The 12,227-nt window shown below is 49.6% G+C and overlaps 1 protein-coding gene across 2 annotated transcripts in view; it reads left to right on the top strand.

The window, feature by feature from the left end:
- The window catches only part of KYAT3 (kynurenine aminotransferase 3), a 425,395-nt gene that overhangs the window by 371,186 nt on the left and 41,982 nt on the right, over positions 1-12,227 (top strand). For both annotated transcript variants that reach the window (XM_086953965.1, XM_086953966.1), the window contains one exon: positions 2,065-2,251. In XM_086953965.1, coding sequence (XP_086810091.1) covers positions 2,065-2,251 — 187 coding nt within the window. The remainder of the gene's footprint in view (positions 1-2,064; positions 2,252-12,227) is intronic.

Below are 12,227 nucleotides of genomic sequence, written 5' to 3' on the forward strand. Positions count from 1 at the left end.
CCGCCTCTCTCAGCAAGGGCCGTTCCTCTAGCCAGTGCCAGGCCTCCTCCGGTCGAGCAAAGAAAAGCGATTTTCCCTTATAAAGAACCTTGAGTTTGGCGGGAAAGAGAAGCATGTACGATATGTTCAGGGACCGCAACTTAGCCTTTACAGTATCATAGGAGCGCCTCTGCTTCTGCACATCCTGGCTATAATCGGGGAATATCATCACAACCGTGTTCTCAAACTTAAGTTCCCCCATTTTCCGGGCCTCCCTCAGGATAAGGTCTCTGTCCGCATAATTCAGAAATCGGGCAATTATCGGGCGGGGTCTCGCCCCCTCCGGAGGCCTAGCCAGGAGCGCCCTGTGCGCTCTCTCGATCAGGAAGCACGAAGAGAAGGGTGCCTGTGGAAACATGGTCCTGAGCCAGGAGTGGAGGAAGGCCGCCGTATCGTTCTTCTCGATTCCCTCCCTCAGGCCCACGAAGCGCAGGTTGTTTCGGCGGGCTCTGTTCTCCGCATCGTCCACCCGCCACAGTAGTTGTCTGTGGGAGGCCTGTAGTTCCGCCATATCTTTCTTCAGTGAGGAAACAGATTCCTCCGTCTCCGTAATCCTGGTCTCTGTTGCGCCCACGCGGTCCGATAAGTTCCGAAGGTCTTGACGCAGCAGTAGGACTTCTGATCCCACCTCTCCAATCTTCGTTTCAAGGGCAGCTCTGGAGTCCTGAATATCAGTCCTGGAGGCCTGGATCGCCTCCAGGAGCATGGCGGTGTCCGCATGCGTGTCCCGCGCCCCTGCGGCCACATCCTTGGGGGTCCGGGTGGTGGTGAAGGACTCAATGGACCCCTGCCTGGTGGAGCGCTGTGGCGGGTTCCCTTTACCCATTCTGAACCCCGGGGGGGGGGGGGGGCCCAATGCCCGCAGTCCGGCCGCCGGGAGACCGGCTCAGTGTTGCCCCCGAGGCTGACCCCCGGGTCTCGCCAAACTCCGCTACGATGCCCCCACCTCCGCTACTTCCAGGCGTCGCGGGCCAGGCACCTCCCCCCGAGCCAGGCCGTCACCGGGTCCCCTCGTGTCTCAGGGGGAATAGGGAGGCAAGATGACGGATTGCGCCCGTGTGGCACTGGGGTCCGGGATTCCCACTAGGGCTCCGTGTGTAGAGGTGGTGGGGGGGGGGGAGGGGGGGGACTACCACCCCACAGCCCCGTGCAGGCCCCGGCGGGACAGCGTTGCGCTCAGGCGCGAGCGCCTCTTACTTGGCTCCCGTTCCAGGGAGAGCGGTCTGCGGCCAGCAACTTCAGTCCCCGGCTCCACAGGCCCCAATCCGCCTCCGCGGTCCGTCAGCGGGGGGGGCTCCCAGGCGTCGGTCGCCGATTCTGGAGCAACCGCACTCACGCGGGAGGGGAAGCGGTCCGCCCGTCTTCGTCGCAGCCCTAGAGCCGCGTCAGCTCCGGATCCCGGCTCCGGCCGTCTCCGCCATCTTAGGCGCCTCGGGTCTCTAGGGAAGGCTCTCGAGCAAGTCGGTCTCCCCACAACGGGAGGGCAAACCGGAGGAACGTGCCTGCACCTCCTACCTCCGCCCACTCCTCCGCCGTGTTTTGTTCCGAGTTTTGTAGGCTAAGGGCTTAGAAATCGCCGGATCATAAGCAGCTCTGCCGGGAGCGTTGCCGAGGCATGTCTTACTCCGCCATGCAGCTAGCCACGCCCCCCGACATCCTCTGTTCTTAAACACATCCTTTTCCGCAATCATGGCATTGTCCATATCATTGGCCCATTTCGAGTATTTCGGTAGGACACCCGTCCCCCACCCCTGAGCTATATTTCTTTTAGCCAGCACAAACCCTAGAGATGCCCATGTACGATCGATATGAATCAGGTCTGTGGCTTCCCATACATTCAGTAAACAAAGCTGCGGGGGCATACAGCATTCTTGATTGTGGCATGTATGTACCATATCTGTTTGGATCTTTATTATTACAGTACAAATTATGTGTTCTTTTGCAAATGTTGCTATACCCACGTAACAAAACACTATGAGTTCGAAACCATGAAATCCAATTTTATTTCATGCATGTCATCTGCAGGAAGCCTTGGCTCAATCAATTTTGAAAGATGTGGACCGTATGGATGATCCGGAGTGTTATTTTAATTCACTGCCTCGGGAACTTGAAACTAAACGCGACAGGATGGCAAGTCTACTCAAAGAAGCTGGATTGAATCCTGTTGTTCCTGAAGGAGGGTACTTCATGATAGCTGATATTTCTGTGCTTAGTAAGTAGCTGTTTGAGCGTTTTTTAGAGTTTGTGGTTTTTGAGATGTGATTTTCAAATAGAACGGTGATTACACATTTTGGCATAAAAAGAATAGTCCTTTTCCAGGGTTTACTAAATTCTTTTATTTCAGTTCAGTGGCTGTCATGCTTTTTTTTATTGTGAATAATATTTTTAGAAAATATACCTTTACAAGTTTTAAAATAAATGTTTATTCTCTGAATAAACTAAAGGTTAAGGTTAAGAAAGCACTATTGTTTAATCACCCTCCCCCCAAACAAAAACAGGAAAATTCAGCAGTTATGCTTAACTGACATAAGTATAACTTGCACTGCTGTGATGCGGTGCTTATGACCTCACATATTACATCACTGATGACATGACATCTGAAATCAGTGATGGTGCAAATTATACCTTTGTTCGTTACGTATAACTGGCTAATTTATTTGAATTTTAGTTTTTTAAACAGTAGTGCTTATTCAGTTAATATCCAAGGTTTTTTTTAACGGCAGTTAAAATATTTCTACCTTCCACTTTAATGTTTGTTTTTTCAGTGAATTTCGTAGGTTTTGTTTTGGTAAATATCATAATGCAATCCCTTGAGGGGGGTAGGGTGTGGGTGTCCACAGGGCCTGACCTGCAGCCAGGCTCTGCATCCAATCCTAAGCACAACTATTCATACAGCACAGCCTTCAGCCATCCGGCCACAGACACCCTCCCCCACATCTCTTTTTGTTTACATTTCCACAGGAGCTCTTTTTTTGGCCCAGGGGGAAGGGCCCTCTGGAATGCCCCTGTCCCCTAAGGATCAGGTTGTCAGGGTGCCCCTACCGAGTCCATGCCTCCTCTAATGGCAGTTGCTACATTTTCTTTCATGTTGGGGCTAACCAATCAAATTGCTTGCCACTTCATGACTTTCTGGAGTGAGCCAAGCAAAACCAAAGGGGATGATGGACGGAGTGTTGAACATTGCAAGCACTCACATCCAGTCAACTGATCTGGGTTTAATCCATCTCATTCTTCAGCTCACTCGGCCACCCCAGTTCAGACATGACCATATGCAAATCAGTCTGACCCTGTGCCTCATGGGAACAGTCCAGCCCGAACTGCCAACCCATGTCTTCCCTGGACCGGAAATAAGCATCCTGGGACCGGTTTCTGGCTAATCAGCAGTCATCAGCCAGGCTAGCATAAATCCAGTGGCAAAGTGAGCAAGGGACCCACGTCTGGGCATACCCTGCCAACTTAGGGCGAACAAAGAGAAACCAAAGGCGATGATGGACGGAGTGTTGAATATTGCAAGCACTCACCCCCAGTCAACTGAGTTTCTGAATTAAGCAGAATACTCTCACCCAGTCTAGCGATCAGGACTTAATCCAACACCGTTTTTTAGCTCACTGCACCATCCCAGCTCAGAACCTGGCTACATGCAAATTAGTCTGTCCCTGGCCCAGTGCATCATGGGAACAAGGCAAACCAAACTACCAAGCCAATTCTTTCACTGGGAAGGAAACAAGCTTCCGGGGACCGGTTTCTGGCATTTCAGCCGTCTTCGGCCCGGCTTACTTGAATCCTGATGGTGCAATGAGCAAGGGACTCACGTCTGAGTATACCCTTCCACGCTTGTGGTGGACAAAATAATTAAACAACAGGGGGTGGTGATGGACAGAGTTTCTGAATTAAGCAGAATACTCTCACCCAGTCAAGCGATCAGGGCTTAATCCAACACCGTTTTTTAGCTCATTGCACCATCAGGATTCAAGCAAGCCGGGCCGAAGACGGCTGAAATGCCAGAAACCGGTCCCCGTTAGCTTGTTTCCTTCCCAGTGAAAGAATTGGCTTGGTAGTTTGGTTTGCCCTGTTCCCATGATACACTGGGCCAGGGACAGACTAATTTGCATATAGCCCGGTTCTGAGCTGGGATGGTGCAGTGAGCTAAAAAACGGTGTTGGATTAAGCCCTGATCTCTTGACTGGGTGAGAGTATTCTGCTTAATTCAGAAACTCTGTCCATCACCACCCCCTGTTGTTTAATTCTTTTGGAACACAAGACCACTGATCAAACTGACAAAGATAAAAACAGGAGACCAATCTGTATAACAACTTACAATGTAGCCTCTGACCAAGTAGCCAAAATTGTAAAAAAAACATTGGAGAACACTGAATAGTGGTGGTCTCAATTTCGCGCAGGTAATGTTCAGCCCCTGAAAAGATAAAAATCTCAGAGATTTTATGGTCCACACACGTCCTAAGGAAGTAGTGGGTTCTGCAGGACCTGTACGCCTACTACATCCCTTACCATCAGGTCACTACCCATGCACAAATTGCAGTGTCTGTCATTTGACCACAGCAACAAAACAAGTACTCTGTAACAATGGAGTCACCTGGGACTTTAGGTCCTTTTCCACTTGCAACACAACAGGTGTGGTTTACATAATTACCTGTACGTGCAATTTGCACTATGTTGGTATGACCACAAGGAAGGTCAGCACACGCATTGTGGAACACCGAAGTAACATCAGGTGTAAACATTCCAACACAAAAATGACAACACATTTTTGGAAAAAGGCCATACTCCCAATGACATGCGGTGGGTGGTTCTAGACCGGTTTCTGGCTAATCAGCCGTCATCAGCCAGGCTAGCTTGAATCCAGTGCCAAAGTGAGCAAGGGACCCACGTCTGGGCATACCCTGCCAACATAAACCCAGATCAGTTGACTGGGGGTGAGTGCTTGCATTGTTCAACACTCCGTCTATCATCCCCTTTGGTTTTGCTTTCTCTGGAGTGAGCCAGCCAAAAGGAAAACAAAAAAGCACTTGCAACAATTCAGATTGCTCCAATGTTTGAATTTGCATCCTGTGGGAGTTTCACTGTATGCACTGTTAATGGGTATATACATTTTGAACCTTAGTTTTGAAAATTTTTGTCAAAATCACTAAGTATGCTTTTTGGGTTAAGATCTAGCATTCTGCCAAATTTGGTTCCGTTTTCACTTTATCCTCTTTTAGGTTTTTCCCATGGAAACAATTATGGGGGGAATGTGTTTTGGGACCTCTCCCCGCCCCGTCCCCACTCCAACCCCTCCTTCTCACAGCCTTTTCTCCAGTGTTGGATATTCAACATCTGAGGAAAGCGATTTATTATATGGTGTGGTTGTTTGACCTACCTTAGCTCAATCCTGCGTAGCTGTGGCTTCAAGCAGTCAAGCTTCGTCAATGGAACAAGTGTAAATCATTTAGAAGTACCAAAGCAGTTGAATAAGAAAGAAACACATCACAAAGAACATCTGACGCCAATATATAAAACTAGCCTTTATTTGTATTAATTTTTAGACATTATAATTAATGAAATGCACTGGAGGGTTCCAGATAGTAAGCAGATAGTACATCATTGCTTTTTATTCAAATCCCAAACAAGCATTGGCAACTATTATGGTTAGTAGTTACTTGGAAAACTTTTGTAAAGTTGAATATGACTACTCCGTCCCGGTCTGAGTGACTAAATCTAACAGGGAGTGAGTCACAGGGGCCAATGAAGACAGTTACCTCGCAGTCAAAGAAAGCCTCCAGTCCAATTCCTTGTTCTATCGGCGACTAGTATAAGTCTTCAATGGGGTGACCCTGATGCAAGCGATACAGGATGCTGATCCTATGAAGGAGGTATTCCTCAGGCCACCCGGTAGTGTACATCTTCGGAGACTAAACAGCACTCTGACTCTCCCGGGTCCAGCAGACTCAGGGCAACTTTTAAACACAGAGACATGATCTCCCAGGCTATGTGCTTCGGCGGTCAGCGGAGGCTACCAACTCACCAAGGTGGCTTCTTCAGCTTTTGTGGCCATGTAGCTGAAAGAGGAAGTCCATCAACTGACTCTTTGTGTCGCTTCTTTCTGGGGCTCATGAACAACTTTACCTCGAGGAGGGCCCAACAGGCACAGTCCTCTCTTTGCTAGCCCAATGATCAGCAGGTACAGTCCAGTCTTTGGTGCAGCCTCTTTGCCAGGTTCAAGATACAACAGGGGCAGTCCTTCTTCAGTTTCCTCTCCAGTGCATCCTTGATATGAGGTCTGGGTGAGAGGGGTACCACTTTTATACCCAGAAATTTCCCTCTGGGGATACGGTGACCACTAGCCAATGGGCTACCAGGTCCCCTCACGCCTGATGATGACTTCCTGCAAAGTGTGGTATTTAGCTATACCAGAATGCAATATTCTGCTGACTTCCAAGATGGTAGAGCCCCTATCTCGATGTTTGGAGCTTGGTAGCCCACCCTAGAGGTCTACACGCTCTCAGGAAAACTGGTTTGGCAGCTGTTTACCCTTTAATGCCATCAATGACAACCAGTCTACCAGAACAAAAGAGCTGCCCTTCTCATGTGTGTCCCCCATTTGCCCTTTAAACAGGATTTTCAATTGAAGCTCACCATTTGGGTTCACACCCTGACTGGCCTTTCTGACAGTAAGAAGTATCACATCTTCCAAAGGAGGCCCTCTGTGTTCCTTCCTAAGAAGTATTCACACATCTCCCCAGAAGGACAGATTGATGTCTTGTGGCCAATAACCCTAAACAGTCACTGGAAAACAAGATAGTGTTAACTTTCTAAAGTTGTATCAAAAAGGGTGAGGGGACCAGGTGCGCTTGTAGGTCCAGCATACGTGCCCCTAATACATTTCACTTTTGTCATAAGGGTAGCAGTTCCTTAAACTGCATACCCATTTGACATAACATTCTAAAGTTGTCATTTACATAAAAGTTGCATTAAATTTGAAGTGGGCAGCGAGTCAAGTTTATCTGATATAGACTACTACCTGCAGATTCCTTACCGTAGCATCATCTCGAGGCATCAGACTGGATTCGGATTTTTTTTGTGAATTTCCCTGTGCATCGTTAAGTGGTGTCATTCTGCTCAGCGTGTCATCGTCTGTGCCGGTTTGATGTGTGCGGTGCCTATATAGACGCCACCCCAGCATACTAGCATCAGTTCTTTTCTTTCCACGCCAGTCTGGGCCTTGGATCCACAGATTGATCCAGACTGGTACCATTTTGACATTACCCGATGCTCCCGGCACTGCCATTCTTATTCTAATCCCCGACTCTAACACGGAGCTGGAGAGGCATTGTCCGATGCTGAATCTCGCCGCCGACTGGAGCCATGCCTTCCAGGCTGGAGTCCTATGGGCTAGGATTTGGGCAGGATTGGGAGGGGTCGCCGGACCCTGAAGAAAAGCAGCCCCTAGATCCCACACTGGACTGGTGTGAGGACTTAGTGGAGGCCAGTGGACTGGACACTACCCCAAATACTGGCATGCTTTCTCCCCATATCACAGCTGCTGAGGAGAGAGTGTTGTTTGCTGTGATGGTGAGAAGGTCCTGGATCTTAGTCCAAGCCCAGCACAGGAACTCCTGTGAACAAGACAGTTGTCCGCTGCCACCGCCCTGCCCCAGGGGGCCCCCCAGTTCCTCATGCAACACCCTACCGAAGAGAGCTTGGTTGTACAAGCCTCTACTTTTCGTATAAATCCTGGCGCGTTCCATACTGCCCCATCAGATAGAGAATCCATGAGGCAAGAAAATATTTTCTTTCACTAGCCTAGCGCTGCGGTCCATGAACACCACGTGCTTATTGGGCTGTTACTCCCACGGGTTATGGGATTCAATTGCGCAGGTGCTGCCCTTGGTTCTGGAGGAGGCCCGGACCATACGTTCCTAAGCAGTTGCTGACGGGCGATAAGCAGCTACGTTCACGATCAGATATGGACTGGATACCACCAACTCGCTAGGCAGATCAGTTTTATTGATAGTGGACTTGTGGTGCCACGCCTGGCTGAGAACGACTAGCTTTTCAGAGGCTGTCCAATCATTGCTTATGGACATGCCCTTTGATGGCTCCCAGTTCTTCGGACCCGAGGCGGCCTCAGCCCTGCAGCTCTTCAAGGACTGCAGGGCTATGGCCATGTTCTTGGGCCTTTCCATGGCCCCTCACCAACCCCAGTCTGCATTTCGCTCTTTTCGTTGCCACGGAGGGGGCTTCCAGTCACGTCTTTACCAATCCAGCCACCACAGTACGCAGGCTTCCCAGCCTCTGCTTGACCAAGGGCGCAATACCCACAAACCTCATGGGCCAGGCAGCCTGGGGTCGGGTCAGTGTACCACCCTCTTGGCACCTGCAGTCTCCAAACCCCTTTACTATGCCATCTTACCATCATGGGCCTCTAGTGAGGTCAGGGTACACCATTTTTTTGAAAACTTAGTTTATTGGGTTTTATACAAACATCATACATGTTACATTCAATCCTTCAGTTATCTAGTTAGTTCAGTCCCCGTTCCAGGATGTAATCCCACCATCTTTTATACAGTAGGAGAAACATAATAGAAGAAAATGCAATCTCCGCATTGTGGTGGAAACCGTAATGATGATAAACAGTTCTCAATTCTTTTACCATCCCAACATCCCCCCAACTTGTGTTGCGACCCCTCCCCTCCCCCCATGTTGCCAGTGTGTACTATCTCACGGATCTATACAGTCGTGTGGGAACAGGAGTCACTTCATATGCAGCTTCTAGTTATACCTGTCCTAGTTCGGGGTTCATGCCATTTCTACAATCACCTCACTGTCTTCTTCTATCTGGTAGTCCTGCAGTGCTGGTACTAATGTTTCCCATGCCGCTGCCATCTCCAAAGCCCTTTCTATGTTTAATCGTCGGGCCAGTTGGTATCTAAGCGTGCTTTAACTTGTCGCCCACTTCAAATATTCAGTCCTCCATTTCTCACTGCTAGGACCCACCGTCGCTTTCCATCGTCTTGTTATTTCTCGTTTCGCTAGTAATAGTCCCATATCTATAAATTTACTTGTGATTTTGTTTTTCGATGTGTGGGGAAACCAATGCAGTACACCAGTGGCTATATCAAAGGTCAGCGGTCGCTCCGTAATGGTGTTCAGTATCTCTCCTACCTCATTCCAATAGTCCCCCATCTCAGGGCAAGACCAAAGCATATGCAGTAGGTCAGCACCTGTTCTCGTACAGCGAGGGCACGCCGCTTCCTGCGCCTGAAAATATTTCTGAATTTTCTTTGGTGTCAAATAGGCTCTATGAAGAATATAAAAATGTACTGGAATCTCGCGTTTCTCGTGCTCTTCCAGGCTCTGCGCAAGATCTGTGACCATGCCAGGGCAGGAATGGGCCTTCCTATGTCAACTTCCCATTTTTCTCTCAACACCTCCAAGGGAGCTAATCCCCCAGTAAGCATCCTAGAGTAAAGGCATGTGACCGCTTTGAAAGTCCCAGCCGCCATCATGGTATATTGGCATGCCATGGTCGTCTTAGGTTCCGCTAGCCCCTCCCGCCAGTGTAATTGGAGTGCCCCAGTTAGCGCTGCGTGCAATAGGAATCCCCCTCAGCAGGTCGAATCTCTCCTGCAATGTCTGAAAGGGCAATAAGGCCAGTCTTCGTACAGGTCCCCTATTATTTGGATGCCCCACCAGCATTATCGAGGAACAGCAGCAGGTCATCAGCGTACAAGGAAATGTACTGCTGACTTCCTCTACACCATAGCCCATCGGAGTGGCTTCCCAGTCGAACCTTCACCGCCAACGGCTCCACCGCCAATGCGAACAGCAAAAGGGACAACGAGCATCCCTGTCTCGTGCCTCGATTCACTGGGTACTGTGTGGAGATCAGCGATCCAACGCACACTCTAGCTACAGCCGATGTGTAGAGCACTTTTGTCCAGCTGATAAAGCCGGCCCGAGGCCAAATCGACCCATCGTGATGTATAAATAAAGCCACTCCAGGCTGTCAAAAGCCTTCTCAATGTCCACCGATAACACCATTGGCCGTGGGGCCTCCGGCTGGTCTTCTTCAACCAACCTCACTAATCTCCTGATGTTCGTGGATGTTTACCTCGTTGGGATGAAACCAGCCTGATCTTCATGGACCAGTGTGGTTATATGTTGCAGCAGTCGGTCGCCAATATACTGCTCAGTATCTTATAGTCGGTTGTCAGCATCGACGATGGACGGTAGGAGGCTGGGTCTGTCCCCTTCCTCCCTGGTTTTAAGAAGGGAATCACTAAGGCCTCTAGCATCGAAGCAGGCAACCTGCCCAGCTCCTTTGCCTCTCTATAAACTTCTAGGAGTCTTGGTGCCAGTATATCTATATATTGGGAGTAGAACTCTATCGGCAACCCGTCAACTCCCGGCGTTTTATTTCTAGCCATACGTTTAATAGCACTTCTAATTTTGTTTAACTCTATATCTCGACCAAGGCACGTCGCCTGTTCCCGATCCAGTTCTGGTAATGAAAGTCCCTCCAAAAAGGAGCCAATTTCTAGGTCTCTCGCCACTAGTGAACTCTTGTAGAGCTCTTCATAGTAGGGCAGAAAACGCTGCAGGATCCCATTCTGGGTGTACACCCACTCCCCGTCATCATCAACCAGAGCCAAAACAGGGGAGCCCCTCTTGGTCGGGTTGGCCAGCCAGGCTAGCAGCGTCCCCGCCCTGTTTCCTCCGCATGAGCTCTTGTAGTATAGGCCTTATAGTCATAGCAGGGTAATCTTTCTATTCCTGCAGCTACCTCTTCCTTCGCTGTCTTGATCTCCTCCCAAAGTTCAGGCTGAGTAGGTCGCTCCAACTCTGCCTTACGCAGTTTAGTCTCTGCTCGCTCACGGTCCTGGAGAAGCACCTTCCGCACTCCCGCGTGTTTCCCTATGCACATGCCCCTGATCACCACCTTAAAAGCATCCCACTCATTCGCCCTTGTGGAGGCAGAGCCAGTATTCTCTGCAAAATATTGGGTGATCCCCTCGCTCACTTCTCTCTGGAAAATCGGGTCTTCCAGTGTCTCAGGGCGGAGCCTCAAAGTGCGGATATTCGATTTCCCGATCATCCAGTGCATGGTGAATAACAGTGGATTATGGTCGGAGTTCGTTCTGGCCAAGTATTCAGTTCGTACTACACTGGCAGCACCGTTGGGGAACATAGCACCGTATCTAATCGGACATGAAGATCGTGCATCCTGGAGTAATAAGAATAATCCCGGTCTAGTGGGTGATGCATACGCCAGGCATCCACCAGATTCCACTTATTCTGCCAGTCCTGTCTGCCTTTAGTCAGTCTGTGTATCGGTGAGTCAGCTAATGGGGGGTGCGACCTATCCAGCGATATATCCGTTATGGAGTTGAAATCTCCACCAAATATCAAGGAGCTCGCAAGATAGGATGCCAGCATGCCAGAAAGTTGTGTCAGAAAACCTAGTTGATCTACATTAGGTGCATAAAGGCTACAGAACGCTACATCCCTGCCCCGAAGTCTTCCCCCTATGGCCACAAATCTGCCCGAAGGGTCTATTGTCTGCGTGTGAGTTGGAAAGGGACCCCAGCACGTATCCAGATTAGAGCCCCTCGTGCAAACGCTGAATAGGTGGTGATATATACCTGCCCTCTCCACCGTCTTTGTAATGCCACGCCCACCTCTTTAGTCAATTGGGTTTCTTGGAGTAATGCTATGTGGACCCCTCTGCGAACCAGATACGCATGAATCTTGTGGCGACATGTCATAGTATGTAGGCCCCTCACATTCCAGGTAATACAACGTAAATCAGCGGTATCTCCCATTCCTCACAAGTAACATCTGCTTCTTTGACCATACATTTGCTTCTAGAGCAGTCAACATCTTCCCCCAAATGCGTCCCCCACTACCCCACCCGCCCCTCCCCCCCAGAACAGGACCTAGTAACGCACCGCTAGCTGCCATCCAAACCAATAACAACTGTAACACATTACTAAGCCCATCAGCAGTCACTGAGGGCACGCCATAAGGGCAATGAGGGGGACCAGGCGCCAACAGGCAGCCGCCCAGTGTCCGTGTACTTCTCGTTACCAGCTGAGCCCCGGAGAAATAAGAACTATAGCGATCCGTCCTCCCCCGACTCATAGTCCCTGTGTAGAACCTACTATAAGAAGTCCGGTTTGTTAGCGGTG

The sequence above is a fragment of the Lissotriton vulgaris genome, chromosome 1_1 (genome assembly GCF_964263255.1).
Source record: "Lissotriton vulgaris chromosome 1_1, aLisVul1.2, whole genome shotgun sequence".
In the NCBI taxonomy this organism is placed as follows: Eukaryota; Metazoa; Chordata; class Amphibia; order Caudata; family Salamandridae; genus Lissotriton; species Lissotriton vulgaris.